This window comes from Tursiops truncatus, chromosome 3 (genome assembly GCF_011762595.2).
Source record: "Tursiops truncatus isolate mTurTru1 chromosome 3, mTurTru1.mat.Y, whole genome shotgun sequence".
NCBI lineage: Eukaryota > Metazoa > Chordata > Mammalia > Artiodactyla > Delphinidae > Tursiops > Tursiops truncatus.
The window spans coordinates 109,885,500-109,903,431 of NC_047036.1; the positions used below are offsets into that span (position 1 = coordinate 109,885,500).

General features: G+C 55.7%; 2 protein-coding genes across 6 annotated transcripts; one reads left to right on the forward strand and one right to left on the reverse strand.

The window, feature by feature from the left end:
- Positions 1-339: 339 nt before the first annotated feature.
- Positions 340-3,640, forward strand: SOWAHA (sosondowah ankyrin repeat domain family member A). Its single transcript, XM_019924892.3, has one exon. It carries the CDS (start codon positions 415-417, stop codon positions 2,122-2,124), a length of 1,710 nt encoding a protein of 569 aa, XP_019780451.2. The 5' UTR covers positions 340-414; the 3' UTR covers positions 2,125-3,640.
- Positions 3,641-5,737: 2,097 nt separating this feature from the next.
- Positions 5,738-16,097, reverse strand: SHROOM1 (shroom family member 1). Of its 5 annotated transcripts, none has more exons than XM_073802519.1 (10): positions 15,966-16,089; positions 14,303-14,372; positions 13,592-13,747; positions 11,520-12,530; positions 11,373-11,428; positions 10,939-11,202; positions 10,163-10,735; positions 9,933-10,074; positions 9,580-9,852; positions 5,738-9,459 (listed from the first exon to the last, which is right to left on the reverse strand). In XM_073802519.1, the coding sequence occupies exons 4-10, from the start codon at positions 12,486-12,488 to the stop codon at positions 9,127-9,129; spliced, it is 2,610 nt and encodes an 869-aa protein (XP_073658620.1). In that variant the 5' UTR covers positions 12,489-12,530; positions 13,592-13,747; positions 14,303-14,372; positions 15,966-16,089; the 3' UTR covers positions 5,738-9,126. The 5 variants fall into 5 exon arrangements, with proteins under 5 accessions (XP_073658620.1, XP_073658619.1, XP_033709056.1 ...); XM_073802518.1 differs by having other exon boundaries at positions 14,240-14,372; XM_033853165.2 differs by lacking the exon at positions 14,303-14,372 and having other exon boundaries at positions 15,966-16,080.
- Positions 16,098-17,932: the final 1,835 nt, after the last annotated feature.

The window sequence follows — 17,932 nt, forward strand, 5'->3', positions numbered from 1 at the left end:
CGCTCCCCCACTCTCACCGCGTCCCTGATGGCAGCTGTCACCGGTAAGGCGAGCACCGCGCACGGGGGATGGCGCCCAGCGCCCATTGGACAGAATATAAAGGCTGAAACCTACCCCCGAAGACTGGGAGCCCGGCGGGGCGGCGGCGGGGGACGCGCGCCGCGGCCCCCAGCTCCTTTATCCAGGAGATCCTGGGCCCCGCGGCGCGGGCATGACCGAGGTTCAGCTTCAGGGACACGCCCGTTACGCCTCGTTGAAAACGATCAGGTGAGCCTGGCCGAGGCGGACGTGACTCCTGGAACCCCGGCTCCAGTGCGTCCCAGCTGGCGCCGCGACGTCCACCTGCCCAGCAACCGGGAACAGCTGGTCGGTGGGAGGGGGAGGCCCCGGCTCCCCTGAGGGACCGGACTGACCATGGCGCTGGCCGCGGCCGCCGCCGCTGCGGCCGCCGGAGTGAGCCAGGCGGCAGTGCTGGGCTTTCTGCAGGAGAACGGCGGAAAGGTGCGCGACTCTGAGCTGCGGAGCCGCTTCAAGCCGCTGCTGGATGCCGGCGACCCACGCGGCCGCGCCGCCCGCAGGGACCGTTTCAAGCAGTTTGTCAACGACGTGGCCGTGGTGAAGGAGCTCGACGGCGTCAAATTTGTGGTGCTGAGGAAGAAGCCGCGGCCCCGGGAGGGACCAGAGTCCCTTCCCTCCTGCTTCCTGAGCACCCCGGTGGCATCAGCCCCGCCGTCGAAGATCACCTCCGTCTCACAGGGGGAAACCGCTGCTTCGGGGGCTCCATCCTTGGCCTCGGCGCAGAGGGCAGTGGAACCACCTGAGGACCCGGCTCCGCCATCAGAGCCACAGGACACCCCCGGGGCTCCGGCCTCTGAGCCCACTCAGCTGACTAAGGAGCTGCTGTTAGTCCCAGCCCGGCAGTCAGGGATGCCCTCGGAGCCCCAGATTACAGCCTTTGAGCTGGCCCAGCCCTCCGAGGGACTCTCTGCAGACGTGGCCCCACCGTCCATGGCACCGTCGGAGGCAGCTTTGCCCCATGCAGAACCGCCAGACCCGGAACCTGCGCCTGGGCTGACAAAAGGGCCGCCACCACCCGCTCCGCGCGCGCTGCCTCAAAAGCCCTGCATGCTGCCCGTGCGCTGCGTCCCGGGCCCCGCGGCGCTCCGGATCCGGGCGGAGGAGCAGGGCCTGCGTCGGCAGCTGTCGGAGGAGCCCAGCCCACGTAGCTCCCCGCTGCTGCTGCGGCGGCTCTCAGTTGAGGAGTCCGGCCTGGGCCTCAGCCTGGGCCCCGGCCGCTCCCCGCACCTGAGGCGCCTGTCGCGCGCCGGCCCTCGCCTGCTGAGCCCGGACACCGAGGAGGTGCCCGCCGCACCGCCGCCGTCCGCCGTACCCCTGGAGCCGGCCGAACACGAGTGGCTAGTGCGGGCTGCCGGGGGCCGTTGGACCCACCAGCTGCACGGGCTGCTGCTACGCGACCTCGGCCTGGCGGCCAAACGCGACTTCATGTCTGGTTTCACGGCCCTGCATTGGGCCGCCAAGAGTGGCGACCTCGAGATGGTGCAGCAGCTGGTGGAGATCGCGCGGCGTGGAGGCGCGCGGGTCGACGTGAACGCGCGCTCACACGGCGGCTACACGCCGCTGCACCTGGCAGCTCTGCATGGCCATGAGGATGCAGCGGTGCTGCTGGTGGTCCGCCTGGGTGCGCAGGTGCAGGTGCGTGACCACAGCGGGCGGCGCGCTTACCAGTACCTGCCGTCCGGCGCCTCGTACGCGCTTCGCCGCCTACTTGGCGACCCCATCCTGCGAAGCTCTACCGAGCCCGATGCGACCGCTGGTGGTAGTGGCAGTTTTGCGGCCCGGCGCCCGGTGCAGGTGGCCGCCACCATCCTCAGTTCCACCACCAGCGCGTTTCTGGGCGTCCTGGCCGACGACCTGATGCTCCAGGATCTGGCTCGAGGCATGAGGAAGTCAGGCTCCTTAAGCAAATTCTTGGGTGCCTCGCCCACGGCTCCTCGTAAAAAGACAAAAACCCGCAGTAGTCTGCAGGTCTTTTCAGAAATCTCCCGTCGACCCATTCCGGGGCCCTTGGCTGGTCTAGCGCCCAGCCTACCCCCAGCAACCTGACGGTTCCTGAGGCTACGGCTGAGTTGCTCTAATCGGGCCTGCCTCTCACAGTCTAAGCCTGCCCAAGACAGCAGTCCAAAACCTTCGGCTCCATCTTGTTTCCAACTTTGTCCACTGCAGCCTGTTTCACCCAAGTGGGCCTACGCCTCCAGCTTCTGTCTGAAGCTTGATCTTTCTCCAGAGATGGGATTCAAGATCTCAGTGCGAGCCTCCTATGAAGAACTACAGAAGTCAGGATTGAACTTTGGAGGAAATTTGAAATTTAGGATCAAAGGTTAAGGGGCAGCAGCTGGTCTGGCCCCTGAATGATTTAACCCGATGCCTCTGCATCTATGTACTCCCAAGCCAGAATTAGAGCTCTGTGTGATGATGGGTTGTCAGCTTTAAGATATGTAGTGCTTTTGTAATTTGATGCTTTTATCCTGTTTTTAAATTGAAATGAGGTAAAACAACTTTCATAAAAAAACCTTTTCAAAGTATATTTTTCCAAAATGCTCAGACATTTTCAATCTTTTGCTAAATATTTTGGAATTCTATTAAAAAAAAAGATGATCAAGATCTAAAGGAAATTAGTCCCAACCAACAAAACCCTTGAATGGTTATCTACCTCATTTTAGGCAATCAAGATTCCAGAGAGTCTTGAATACAGAATGTGACCATTGTGAATGTAATTAATTTCAGTTGTACTGAGAATGCTAAATATTAGGAAACAAGTACATCTTGGGAGAAAGTGATTTAACAACGAGAGAAAAGAAAAGAGACACTTTGGCAAATACTTTTAATTTGTGGTTGTCTTTATGGTGAAATATAAACGTGTGTCTTTGGCACTGGTGGCTGGCTACTTTGATATGGCATGAATATTTAATTTTTTAAAGTGTGATTTATTTGTGAATTGCACCATTGTGCCATGTTTCTGAATCTGTGGCTTTCAAATCCAGCTGAGCCTTTCAGTGCAGAAAGTGAACATTCAAAGAAAAAAATGTCATAGCATAACACTAGAAAAATCACTGGTTAAATAGTAACAGATACAATTAAGGAGCAACTATTTTATATGAAAGTTCTGTACAAGCAAAAGGTACGTGATATCCATTTTAAAAAGCCATCTGAAAGCAAACAACTTATTCCAAAATAGCAAATGCAGAATCTCTTTGCTCAGTGACCTTAGAGAGGGGTGGCTTGATTCATCTGTATCTTTGCTCCTATTTGTAATTGAGAAGGGTTTAAGTATTGCCAAGATTTCTCAGGTTCAACACAGTGTAATTAAAATGGCTCTTTTCCCATTTTAAAGATGTGGAATCTATTTGCTCAACCAACCTTTTTATATCATATTGTAATAATGCTCTGCTTTTGCAAATTGGGTTTGCATGTCATTAGTTATGCCAAATAGTTTTTGGGGCACAGGGTACTGGAGTTCCCCTCCCATATGTGTATCAGTGAGGCCTCTGAAATTATTTAAGGCAGTCTTTCATGGAATGTTTTGATTTAAGCAATGAAATAAAGTCTCCCATTTTGTTCCTGCTTGTGTGATGATGCACTTCCCTCAAACATTCTACAGCACTTGCTACTGTATTTTGCTTTTCTTTTCACTTCTTTTCTCCTCATCCTTCTGCCTCTTTCAAGCATTCTACTATTGAAAGAATTTGGATTTCTCTGCAAAAAAAAAAGGAGTCAACCAAACATGGATATGGTAGTCAAATACTGTAGGTAATTGTAGACCCGGATCTGACCTCTCCCACCTTCCTTGCTTGGAACTCTAGCTAAGCTGCATAAATTATTTCAAAATGAAAATTAAAGTCTTCTGCCTCTGCAAAAAAAAAAAAAAAAAAAAAGACAGGAGGCAATAATTAAAGCAATCTCAGTAGCTGAAGGTCTAGGACAGGATAAAATATTAGAGATTTTTCATGGTAAAAGAGAGGCTTGACTGAGACGGATAACAAAGGTTACACACACACAGGTATGACCAGCTTTGAGAAAGACAAAATGTAAACCAGCAAAGTAGTAATAACTAATGTTTATGGCACACTTAAATCAGAGGAGGGTTCTTGAACCGCCAGAAGAATCTTTGAGTTTCAGAAGGGTGTGCTGCAAGCCTGCCCAGTGAAGTAAAAACATTTGGCAAGAGTTTAGGATCAATAAGCCTAAAATTCAGGTGTTAGAAACCACTGCTTTTTCCTTGCAGGCTAAAACTTTCTGAAACTGTAAGTCAGTAGGAAATTACAGTTGATATGCATATGGAAAGTTCTCAAGAACAATATCTGACTAACAGGAGGTACACCTGGGGAAGGATATTTCCAACAACTGACAAAAAAATAGTTGTTCATTGGTTAAGGTAATTTACCTGGTTAAAATTATCACAGGGAAGAGAATCACTCCTCTTAATGGGGGAAGAGTTAATTGCTGATGTAGATGTGTATGAGTCATGTCCAATTTTTATTGTTTCGCTGTACCGTGTCTTTGTTGCTGTGCGCGGGCTTTCTCTAGTTGCAGTGAGCGGGGGCTGCTTTTTCATTGCGGTGCACGGGCTTCTCATTGCAGCGGCTTCTCTTGTTGAGGAGCATAGGCTCCAGGCGTGCAGGCTTCCGTAGTTGTGGCTCACGGGCTCTAGGCGTGCAGGCTTCCGTAGTTGTGGCGCACGGGCTTAGCTGCTCCGGGGTATGCGGGAACTTCCCCGAACAGGGCTCGAATCCGTGTCCCCTGCATTGGCCGGCGGATTCTTAACCACTGCGCTGCCACGGAAGCCCCCACAGCAAGCTTTTTAATACAATTGTACATTTCCTCTAAGGAGGATGGAAGCTGTTCTTTTTTCTTTTTTAAAAAAAAAGTATTTTGGCTGCACTGGGTCTTAGTTGCAGCACGTGGGATCTTTAGTTGTGGCATGCGGACTCTCAGTTGCAGCCTTCATGTGGGATCTAGCTCCCCGACCAGGGATCGAACCTGGGCCCCCTGCATTCGGAGCATGGAGTCTTACCCACTGGACCACCAGGGAAGTCCCTGGAGGCTGTTCTTGAGCATGTGTTACTTACCTAATGGAGACCAGGGTATGGGTAACACACATATGACCTGTGTTTACTAAGTGCCAGGCACAGTTGTAAACACTTTGCAGGTATTAACTACCACCTTACAAGGTATGCACTGTTAGTATCTTGATTCTTAAAGTGAGGAAACTGAAGCTTAGAGAAACTGTAAGTAACTTGTACAGGCCTCACAGCTAGTAACTCTCACAGTCAGGATGGCATCCTGTTGCTCTTTTCCATTACAGTGTCCTGTTGCAGAAAAGCAAGGTGGTCTCATCTCAGCTCTTTATTCATTTAGTGACCTTAGGCAAGTCACCCAAGTCTCCAAGCTCCATCTCCCTCTCTGTGGAACTGGCAGTACATATCCTACAGGCCGTGGGGAGGAAGGAACACAGGGAATGAGTAGGTAAAGTCATCTGTGAACTGCAACACCATCCTGAAATATTACCAGGAGTGCCGAGTTGGTCCCAAAGAGATATCTGGCTGCATTTCAAAACCAAATATCTCTGATCCGTGACGTTGTTCTACATGATCACCATTCTTTTGCCATGTTAGTATTTGTATATACAAACAACAACATTGACTCTACTAGGAAAAATGTTTCCCCACAAAAGGGAAATATCGCTTTATTTAAAATATCACAATGCCTTTCTTAATACACATTCCTCTAGCATCCCCGTCCCCGCAACTTCCGGTCTTAAACAAGCAGTCATTCAGCTTTCTGGACTGAAAGCACCCCTCCACACACGGTTTTAAAGCTGGGCCTTCTCAGGACCCATATTTCCTCCCTTTTCTTTGCCTTTTCCTGGAAGAAATTATTTGACCTTTTAAAATGGTTTAATAAATAGACTCTGTCGCTCTCCAGATAGTTTTATGCCTTGAAACTCTGTGGCTGGCATCACCTTTCCAGAACTGCCACACCTCTGGACTTGAACCTGTGGAGCAGAGGTGGCCTCAGATATTACTGTGGGAAAGAGGAAATAAGGAAGAGATAGTGAGAGAGGGAGGAGGAGGAGGAGAGAGAGAGAGAGAGATGTCTGGACCTCTCCTCAAGAAGGGGAGGAAAAAGTCCTCCTAGTGAGAAGTCAGTGCTGACTTAAGTTTCAAAGACAACAGGTAAACACCCATCATGACTGCCTGTCTAAACTGTAGCTAGGCTGTGACAGTAACGCTACGGGGTCGTTGGGAGGATTGCTTTACAGCATTTCACCTCTTCTCTCTGCTGTCCTCAACCACATTTGACCTAAATGTCCTCATAAGCTTCTGAATTACACGTGACTGAACAGCAAGGTAATTTGTTCCCGTGAGGATTCCTGAGGTTCACGCCAGCCGCTCGCCGAGGTACTTGGTGTGAGGAGCAGGCTGCTCCAGCCAGACTGCGCGTCGGTTTGGGCACCACGGAACCTTGCTTTCCTACTGTTTCCAATTTACAGTCAGAAGGTAAAAAGTGCACTAATTACATCCGTATTAGGAACGGCTGGGGGGCGGGATGACGCGAGTAGGAGAGGAGGGAGGCCCCGGGGCTGCCAGTTGCCAGGCAACAACCGCGCTCTGCTCAATCGGGGCGGGGCGCTGCAGGCCTCAGGGCTGGGGGCGGGACCAGCAGGCGGCGGCGGGCGCAGGCGGCCTGGGGAGGTGCGGACAGAAACCCCAACGGAGGCCCAAGAAACCCTCTTTTCCACCGTGGGGAACCACGTAAGGCTCTTTTTGATACTGATCCTCGAGATCAACACCCCCAGCCTCCCCCTCCCCACTCCTCATTAGCCAACGACTTTCGAACGAAGGCCTAGTGGCAAAGGAAAGGGAGCCAATCTTCCCATAACTGGCGGGCCAGGATTTCTTTCCGACAGACACAAAGGCTTAGCCCCAGCCTTCAGGTCCAACAGGGACACTGCTCAGGACAAGGCAACGTCCCTGTGGCTAGCCCAGAGGGCCTGGTAGCTGGGGAGGCTGCGGGTGGTAAAGCGTGGCTAGAAGCTTTCATCATGAGGAAAACAGTGCCCTCTGCTGGCAGTGTCCAGGAGGGTGGAATTCACCGGAGTCACCCTAGTCTTAGTCTGTGGTGCCAATATAGAACACCTGTGCTGAGCTCATTCTTGCCCTCTGAAGGAATAACGGGGTGTGGAAGGGAGATAAACTGGGGCAGGAAGGAGACGGAGGCAAAATGGAAGGACAGGCGCAGGAGTTGTGGCCCCACTTTTGTGGGCTCGCTCGATCTGGTAGAGACAAGCACAGAAGCCTCATATTTCCCCATGGCAAAAACCAGCGAAGAACCAAAGTGCAGTTTAACCAGACAATGGCAGACGCTGCTTCTCATGCCCATCCCGGGCTGGGAGTGTTTTGTCTGAAATACACAATTTCTACTGGCCTAATGGACGACGTTAAGTGTGTTTCTAAGTATATCACAATGGGAGAATGCAGTGGGGACTGTACAGGGCAAAAGCCAGAAATAAGTAGATTCCATCCAGAACGCGTCTCGAAGCGAGCTGCCCTGCTAGGATCTAAGAGGATCTTAGAGCGGAGGCCCCGCCCACGGCGTTCAAAGGAGAAAAGCAAAGCATAATGTTAGAATCAGCAGGAGCCCCATATGTTTTTTATAAAAAGGCACAATGTGAGCATTGTTCTGTGCTCAATAGCGCGACTGTTATAACTAATGCTTTTGGTATGAATACGACCATTTAACATTCCCAACCAGTTGCACTTAGTGACAATATGCATCAGAAAACGGGCCCGGAAGCAGAGATTTCTCACTTTGAGGTCTGTTGGCTTTAGATACACATACACATGCCTATTAATGTGCCCAGCTCCCAAAAATACACTGAACATTTACATGAACAATGTTCTTGTCCCTGGCCTTAGCAGCTACAAATACTAAGACAGATTTTCAATGTATATTTGAGAACTGAACATTGATTCTATGTACACAAGACTGACACACAGAGGGGAGTGTGTGTCCTGTTTCATACCACTCTAGCCCTTAACTCCCAACCTTAGCCCATCCCCAAACTGCCATCTCCAGAACACAAGAAAAGCTGCCTCTGCAACTCCTCAGCACCACCCCCACAATAATAGGTCTCCAGGTCCCCCATGACTCACCTTCAGCTCCCATCCCCCCAACTGCCCTCCTTAAGCCTGGGTGACCTAGTGGGGACTCCAAAGGAAAGGCGGATAAATTCAGTTTATCCAATTATCCAACATAATTGGAAGAGGAAGAAAGTTCTTTCTGGGTCTTGGAATGAATGTCCCCAAATGTCCAAGTGTACTTGACATTCATCAGGGTTTTTAGGCAGCAAAGCATCTGAATCCATTTTCCATTTGGGGAAGTTCCCTATCCCTTGTCTTGAAGGGAGGCAGTCCCCCACTTCCACTATACTACTCATGTCGGGGGCTTGGGTAAAAACCAGCAAAAGAGACCTGGCCTCAGCCAATCAGGCCTAGCTTTCGTGGTAATAATGCAATCACCAGAATATTTAGGGACTACTGGTGACAGCATCTGCTTGGCCCCTCCAGTTTTCAAGCCTGTTTCTTCAGTCTTTCTAGGGATCCCCAGGGCTGAGTGATGTCCTCCAACAAATCTCTCTTCTGCTCTAGTCTGGCAGGTGTCTGTAGTTTGCCAACAAGATCCCTCCTCCAAGCCAGGCTCCAGGTGATACCGCACACTTCTCACATCAATTTTTTATTGAGAGGGGAAAAAATGGCCATTTTGCATCTTAAGTTGAAGTGCTCCTCTGACTTGTCTCCTCTCCCTCCAACCAACCCTGACCGAAAAGGGGGAATACTGCAGACTTTAAAATTCATAAGTTAATTACCAAATAATCCGCAAGACTTGGGTAAGGCCACATGAGAACACTTGGAAAAAGTACTCCAGGAAGGCCGGGCCTGGGTCTTCCCCACCCCAAGGGAAAAGCACCGAATAAACCAGCGTCATCCCAATAAATCACGTGGGTGAGAGGCAGGGGCAATGCTCCTCACCCCCAGCCCCCTGTAACTAGATGAGGGGAGGGGGGAAGGGCGGTTTATCCGGAGGACGGGTGCCTGGGAGCCAGGCCGGCCTGGGAGTCGCAGGACGACGGCCAAGGTCGGTCCTGACTGTGTCCAGTTGGTCCTGAAGGAGGCGGACCCGCTCGTCCAGGCTGCGCTGCCGGGCCAGGACAGCGGCCTTGCCGACCAACAGGGCGCGATAGGCGCGCAGTTCGTCGGCGGGAAGTGCGCGCGCCAGCACCTCGCGCAGGGCCCGCTCGCGCCGTGCCACATGCTGCTTCAACTCCTTGGCGTCTTCCTGCTGCCGCTGCAGGAGCCCCAGTCGCTGCAGCAGAGAGGCCTGGAGCCGCGGGGCGAGGGCGCCGTGAGCGGGGCGAGGGTGCCGCCGCTCCCGGGAGGCTTCCAGCCGGAGCCCGAAGGCCCCTCACCGCCCCGCCCTCCCCCAGCCCAAACCCGTTACCTGCTCGTCAGGGTCGCCGTCTGCGCCCGCCCGGGCCAGGGCGCGGTGCACGCGGTCCAGGCGACTGCCCAGCAGGAGCAGGAGGCCAAGCACGCGCTCTAGGTCGGCCATGAACCGGCTGAACCGCTCGAGCTCGTGGGGTGCACAGGCCTGGCCGACCGCGGCCTCCAGGGCAGCCCCGCGCCTGGCCCAAGCCTGGGCCGCTCCCTGCAGCTGCTCCTGCTCGGCCTGAAGCTCCCTTAGCGTCTTTTGAAGGAGGTCCGCCAGCTCCACCTGCAGGGAGGGCGCGGGTACCTCAGTCTGGAGGCAGGGCCCTGACTTAGCCCAGCCTCTAATAGCCCCTCCACACTCACTTTCTTGGCTTGGATGCTGTTAATTGGCTCGGGGAGACCCGGGCCGCATGGCTCGTCAGGCACAGCGTAGGTGGTAAGGTTTTCAGGCCTTGTCTCCTCCTGAGAAGCTGGCAGGCGCTGGGTGGAGTTAAGTAGGTAAGAGCTGGGGACAAAACCAGAGTTCCTTGGGTCGTCCTGCCCCAGGCTGCATGGGCTTAGAATCCCCTGAGTCCCTGGTACCCCTCACTCACCTTGACGCAGAAGTACCAGCTGCTTCCTCTCCAGCCTCTCCACAGGCTGGCCTCATTGCAGCCCAGACCTCGGCTAAAGGAATCAGCCCATCCAGCAGGCCCAGGGATGGCTCTGGGCTGGGATAGGAGGTAAGAGTGTCACTCAGAGAGGGATCCAATCTGGCCAGCTCCTGAACCAGCTCCTCGAGGCGTGGACTGGGCCATGTTGACCTGGAACCAGTCTGGCCAGTGCCCCAAGCCAGGGCAGTGTGGTCAGAAGGCCCCAGGGTATCATTGCCTGGAGGTCTCAGGGCATCACATGGGAGAGGTTTGAGGGGGTCAGTCTCTGCAGCTGTGGGGGGATCAGTGGTCAGCAGTCCAGTGGGGTCAAAGGTTGCAATGTCACCATTTGCAGTCCCAGGGGGACTACAGCATGTAGGTCTGGAGACACTCACAGAACCGTTTACCCCCTGCCAACAGTCATCCGCCCCTGCAGTCTCCGGGTGCTCATGGAGGGGCTGCTCTGAGGGGATTATAGCCTGGTCAGCCCTCTGACCCAAGCCAGCTCCATACTGCCGGTCAGAGGCATGGACACTGGAAGTGGAAGAGATACTAAATCAGAAAAAGTTCTGGCCAAAGATAAATGGTGGCCTCCAAGGGCCATCTACCTCCCCCACCTCACCCCCCTGGCTCCCAGCCACCAGCCAGGAGAGGGTTCCCTGCCCCTCCAGCATTTTGTAGATGTGTGTAGGAAGGGATACGTATCTCACTCTGCTTGAAAGCCTGAGGAAATTCACCTGTTTGGGAGCCCCAGGGGAGCATGGGAGTCTGCAGGTGATCTCATTCTGACCAGCGGGGCTTCTTCCAGGAAAACTTCATCATCAGGAAGGGATGGGAGCCGGGCAGACACAATGCAGTTCTCTGAGGCCCTATGCTCCCAGTCAGAGGGACTGCTCTGGGGGCCCTCTGCAGAACACACCACTGCAACTTCCTTCTGAGTCAGGAACCTGGAAGCAGGGACCCCACACTGACCACGGGGACCAGGAAGGAAGATTCTGTTTCTGCGCCAGACAGACAGTAGGGTGTTGAGGGTGGGATTAGGGGATGTGGTTTGCAAAAGACAGAAGGCTCAAACTGAGGGTGAGTGGGAGGCCCTCTTCTTTCTTGAGCAAGAGATATGAAAGCTGCCTCCCCCCAGCTTTCAGTCCCCAGAGTGGTCCATTTCTCTCACCTGGAAACTTTGGTCTGAAACAATGGTCTGGGGGTTTCTGCTCCTTGGGGAACAGCCTGGAAAGGCAAGCAGTTGGATGAAATGTTGCTCAAGTTTTCAATCTTCTGGATGCCCCCAAGCCAAGCTTGCTGCCCCTATCTTCCATACCTGGGCAATGGGCATGACCCCTTCTGGACTTCCCCAGGGGGACAAGACTTCCCCCGAAGCGCTCTGACTCCGACCAGCAGGCCTATAGGCATTGCTGAGCCTCAAGGACCGGGGTTTCGGGTCCTCTAGGCTTCGGGGCTGGGTCGCAGGCAGCCATCTGATCTGGTGACCTTCGAACTCTGCCAGCGTCCGCTGCTGCCATTCCCGGGGCTCCGGCCTGGCGAGGCCAGAGCTGGAGCAGGCCTCCCCCGAGCATTCCCCCGCCAACCCACCGCCCCGACCCACGCAATCCAGCTTTCCCGGCTCTGAGAAGCACCACTGCCGCTGCTGGTTGGCGAGGCGTCCCCTGCCGGCGGTTACCGGCGCGGGAGCCCCGGGGCGCGCCGGCTCCGCTTCCCCGCCGGGGTGGCTGAGCAAGGCAGAGCGCGGGTGCGCGGCGGAGGGCCGCGCGGGGGCCGCGGGCCGCAGACGGGCGGGCAGGCTCATGCGGAGCTCCTTGCGCTGGAAGGACGTCTCCCGGAGCACTCGCCGCTGCGCGCCCTGCAGCCGCTGGCGGTAGGCGGCCCGCGACGCGGGCGGACTGGGTGGCTCGGCTGCCCGCGCCGCGGCCTCCGCCTCGGCCGCCAGCGCGTACAGCAACGGGGTGGTCTGGCGGCTGAGCGGCCCCGGGGTCCCCCGGATCTCGGGGGGACGAGGCCCACTGCGTGCGGCGGCCGCGGGCCGGGGCTGCGGGGAGGTGCGAAGCCCGGCGGTGGGTGCCGGGCCGCCCCACACCACGCGCACGTAGTCCCAGTCCAGGTAGGGAAGTTGGTGGGTCCCCGGCGACGGTGTGCGCGGCTCAGGACCGCCAGAGGCGGCGGAGAAAGAGCTGTAGGCCGAGTCGGCGCGCGCGGACAGCCGCCGCAGGTCCAGGCTGCGAGTGGACGAGGCCGGCGAGGCGCAGTCGCCTCCAGGACCCAGAGCCTCCATGGCTGCGCGGACGCGGGCAGAGGCTGGCCAGCTCTGTGGGGCCTGGAAAAGCATAGATGGGGTGGTGGGTGAGGCGCTCCGGGTTAGGGTTAGGACAACCTCCTGGCACCTCCAACACGGACATGCTTACACATCCCCTCCCTAGTCTCACGACCCTTATTAGCGCTGGCACCCCCCCATCTCCCTAGTCTGGAATGGCAAGGGCAGTAGGACCAGGGGAACAGCTCTGGAGATTGAGGGCCTTAGCTCAGGGGAAGGAACTAGCGACTAGCGCATCCCCCGCTGGGGCTCTTCTGGCCCGCAGCCCCGGCTTCTACCCTGGCACCTCCTGGAGCTCTGAGAATGTACCCATGCTCCTGCCCTCCCCAACCCTGTCCCACCCTGGCGGCTTCCTGGCTGCTTTGTTAGCTTCTCCATGTGATCTTTCCCTGATAAACAATGGTCAAGAACGATCTGAGATCACAGGGGAGACAAGAAAGGAGGGGGAAAGACCCAGGTCAGGTGGCAGGGGCAGCTTCACAGCCTTCCTCCCTCCCTCTGGGCCAGTTATGTTCCAGGTGCTTTGAATAAATATTTGTCTTGAACCGCACAACTGCTGTCTGCATTTTACAGATGAGGACACTGAAGTTCTGAAGGGGGAATGATTTGCCCAGAGGCACACAGCTGGTAAGAGGCAGCTGAGCCCTGCCTGGAATCTGGGCCTGCCTCCAAGCTTACTGCAGCCAGAATCAATTTCCTAGAAGCAAACCCTGCTGAAAGCCAGTTCACCCCCAGCCCCCTCCAACAAAGCCCAGCCTCCACTATGGGAAACAATCGCCCCCATCCCTTCAAAATACTGGCAGATTCCAGGATAATATGGCCCCTGCTTGGGAGACTCTCTGCCTTTTGTCTAGGAATGACAGGCTCACCCCCTCTTTTTCCTGCCACTCTTGCTCCTCCTATAGGGCGCAGCTTAGAGGTCTCCTGACCCTTTGGGATCCCTACAGTGTCCTGAGCTTCCTGCATCACAGCACTCATCGCCCTGCATTGTGATTGTTGGCTTGCTTTGATTCCCTCTCCCCATTCCCACCCCTGAGCTTCCTGAGGACAGGCCCTGCACTTACTCATCTCTGCACCCTCGGTGCCTGGCATGTAGTCGATGTTAAGCATTTGTTGAATGACAAGGAAAGGAGCAGCCTTTCAGGGAGTAGATGGGGGTGGCTTTGCTGGAGAAGGTTGAGGGCTTCTTTGCTTCTACCCACTTTTCTCTCCCTATTAGTCTTTTTGAGAAAGGGGACAGAATGAGTGAGGCAGTTGCCACCCATGGACACTGACCAGGTTACTCAGGTTATTAGGAACCAGAAGAGCAGGCAAGCACAGCTTGGAACAGGAATGGCCAGAAATCAATACTTCCCCAGTGGCAGGAGGGGGAGCAAGGGGAGGAGCTAGGTAGGTGTGCCTGGGTCAGGGGTGAAAGCAGCTTTGAGTCTTGGGAACTGAAGGCTCCCTATGGGCTATAGGGACTTTGGGGGTGGGGTGGGGGGCGGGCTTGCCTTTCCTGAGCTGCTTGGCTGGGATTGCAGAGGAGGGTGGCCCACAGTGGGGTGGAAACTGAAAAACAGACTTATGTGAGCCTCTAGACACTTTTTGGAGCTCAGGATCACCCTCTACCCCATTCCCTGAGACCCCAGATGCTACAGATTGCTGGGTAGGGCAGGTAGGGAGGTTAGTGGAGGGAGGATATGATGTTTCCTAAAGGGGCAAAGCGGTACCTCCAACATTCCCAGGAGGGGATCTCAGCTGACCTGGTACCAGAACATCTTGACATCACCCACCTGGAGGCATCTTTGAGCCCATTAAGGCCAGCCCTGCAGGTTGGTCTTCACTCAGGCTTGGGGACCATTTCTGCAAAGTAGTTTATACTCTCTGAACTTCAGAAAGACAAGAAGCTACTCTGAGTAGCAGCCCCTGCGAGGACAGTCACCTTCTCTTGGTAACTCCCCCTAGCCACCCAGACAATAGCTCTCTCTCTTCCTATCCTTCTGAGCCCAGCTTGGGAGCACTGTTTACCCTGGCTCATGCCACCCATTCTTGACTTTCGTTGCATCTATAGGCATGGGTAACTGTTCTAATACAAAGATGTTTCCTCAAAAAAGGCCTTGACAATTCTATCTTATTTGTGAGTTACTGACTGATAAAGGATTCTGAGTTCACCAAATAAAAACAGTTCAGATGGATAACTAAAATGTGTGTACATTTTCTTATTGACCTTAACTTGTCTCGAGGATGCTTTTGCAGTGGTAACCCAAGCACCTGATACCCATGCAGGATGCTCACACTGTGCCCTTTGTAGAACCTGTTATGCCAGGAGGGTCCAGCTCCTTTAGTGTGTTTTGGGGCCTCAGCCCAAAGAGCAAAGAGTTTTCACACTTGTCTGGCTGCAGGGAGCCTCTTGCAGTTCAGCCAGTCCTTGTGGCTGGGAGTAGCCACACCCCAGGAGCCCTAGCATCAGCATTAGTGTCAACTGTGGGCTGGGCTGCAGAGCCAGTGCCTGCATTGAATGTAAGTCCAGAGGCTAGAACTCAAAGAACCTTTTGCCAAGCCTCGTCAGAGTAGGGGGAGCAGTGTGAAATCCCTGCTAGAAAACCACCAGATTGGGGTCATGCGGTATTGGGGTCATTTGTGATAAACTTATCACCTGAATCAAAGAGCAAGCGAGGAAAAGGAGACAAGGATGACTTCCGTGTTCAGAGCTAGGGGCTGGGGAGGTGGAGGTGCCGGTCCCAGGAATGAGGAAGCTGAGACGGGGACTAGCCAAGGGATCCAGTGCTCAGTCTGGGGCCTGTGGGCTTTGTAGTGTTTGTGGCAAGTCTGGCAAGCAGGTGGTAAGTTGAGATGTGTGTCTGGACCTCAGGAGAGAGGTTGGACCAGGCAAGAAAGCAGACCCAGGTTTTTAATTAGAGGTTCTTGGGGAAATCCATGAAGACAGCTTCCAGTGGGTAAAGTCACACAAAGGCAACGGAAACAGATCCAGGTAAGGTGACCAGAAAGGCAGACAACCTCAAATGATCAACAATGATCAGGAATTAAATCATATCTTTCCCAAAGGCCACCTCACGTCTGACCTCTCTTATGGAGAGGTTGTCCAGGCCACCCCACCTGGATGGTCCGTTAGGGAGACTGCCTCGCTGCCTGCACGGCAGTCTCCCTGCCGGACTGAGTATCTAGGTCCTGGGCCGTGTCTTGAATTCCACCACTCCAGACCAGGTCTAGAAGGGCAGGCATTTTGGTAAGTTCCGTGGCTCTCCCAGTTCCCTCCGGCACCCCATTCTCCCGGCCTGTCAGCACCACAGCTCACGTCGCGAAGCGTCTGCTCTCAGCTCGCTCCCGCCCACATGTAGAGTCTCCGTAGACTCTAGCTCTGTGCCACGGTCAGGAAACGCGGGATGCTGGCGGCACTTGGGGAGAGGAAGCCGCGGTCGAGATCGTACCACATACCTGGGGCTTCAAGCTGAGTCGAGGCGCTCCAGGGAGGAAAGAGGCGCAGGCCTGGCGGCCACAGGGGGCGACAGAGTCACGCAGTGCGGCTGGAGAGCGAGGCCTCGGGGACGCTGGGAGAGCGGATGGCCCCTGGCTGGCGCATTTCTCGGCCTTTCCTGTTGGTTGGGTTCACCGTCGGGGAAGGAGGGCTCAGAACACGCGGAGGGAACCGCGCGATCGTGGACCGGAGAGGCCAGGATACCCCAGTGGCTGCGCGGTCGAAAGGCGGGAGCCGGAGGTTGCAGGGTGAGACCCCACTGCGTGCTCGGGTCCCCCGGGCGCACTCCCCAGCAGCTCCCGCTGTTGCCGGCTCTGCGCCCCCCACCCCTCTGCGAAGGGGCCAAGCGCGCAGGGCCTTGACTCGCGCAGACCAGACTCCGCGCGGAGCCCAACCCCTCCAGACCCAACGACGCGCGGGCTGCTCGGCGGCGCCCCAGCTACCCCACCCGCTCCTAGCGGTGGGGCTCGCTCTGCCGCCCCCGGGAAGGGCGTTTCCGCCGCCCACTCCCGGCCGTCCGGCCCCGCGGCCTCACCGAGTACCTGAGCTCCAACGCGAGACGCGCTGCTGGGCGCCCGCGGCCGCGCGGTGACATCAGAGTCCCGGCCTCGGGCTCCCGACCCCACCTCCAGGCTCCGGCTGCCGCGGGGGAGGCGCCACGTCCGGCTCCCGGGGGCGGGAGCGCGGAACGGCGGCGCTGCCCCGGGAGCCGCCCGCCCCTTCGTAGTGTCCGCTTGCCGGCCTAGACCTGGGTCCAGGGGTTGGACGCGCGTTCCCCCGCCGGGCACAGACCTCTTGCTCCAGCTGAAGAAGATGGAAAGTAGGGGAAGGGTCACCAAGGCGCTCGCCCGCCCGCCTCCGCCCAGCGCGTTCTTACCGCCGGTAGCGCGCGAGCCCGAGCCCCGAGGGTCCAGGCCACCCGTTCTGTGGGAAAGCCCAGGCCGGGTGCCCACACGGGCACCCCATTCCTTTCAGAAAGTTTGGCCAAGTAAGCAGACCCGCCACTGTCCTTGTCCCTCTGAGTACAGTTCGGATGCTAATGCACCATCCCTTGACCAACTGTCCCTCCAGATACTCCATTTCCAGAACTCTTCCAGCTCTTTGATTCCCAGCGTGGGCTCTTCTTCTCCCATGTTTGCCCGTTTTCTTTTCATTTCTCCCACTACCCCACACAGTCTGGGCCCTTACGGCCAGCCACCTGAAAGGGGAGGGAGAGGAAGGGAAGGAGAGGGGAGGCTCTGCTGACGTCTGTGTTCACTCCCGCTACCCTCAGTGGGTCCTTTAGGTGCTGAACTATGCATATCCCCTGTGGCCTCGATAGGGTTTACGCCAGCCATAGAGTCTGGCTCTTGAGGTTTTCACCTTTGGGGATCTCCAGGCTCCAAAGAATGCTCTGAATTCATCTGTCATTGTGCATTCCTCACTGCTCTGTCCTCAGCCTTCCTTGCCCCCACTTCCCAAACCTTTATCCTATGGATACTGGCTCTGCGAAGAAATGCTCCCTTCCCTTGGGCTTCCCTGGTGGCGCAGTGGTTGAGAGTCCGCCTGCCGATGCAGGGGACACGGGTTCGTGCCCCGGTCCGGGAGGATCCCACATGCCACGGAGCCCCAGCTATTGCTGTGGTTGCCCTCACTCTCCCACAGAATCATCATGCCTGGGGGCAGGGACCATATCCCCCTATCTTGGCATCCTCGGCTGACAAGATTTGTTGTGGTAATAACCAGGACCCAGACACCCAGACCGGGGGTCAAGGCTGCCACTTTCTGGGGGCACTAAGAGCCTGGGGAACTCTGAATGCTTGGATCTTCTAGGGGATGGAGGCAGCAGGCACCTGAGCCTGGCTTCTGATTGGCACCCTCCTGGCTCTGGTTCTTCTTCAAACACCATCCTGACCCAGGCATCAGCTTCAGCTGGAGCTGGAGCTCT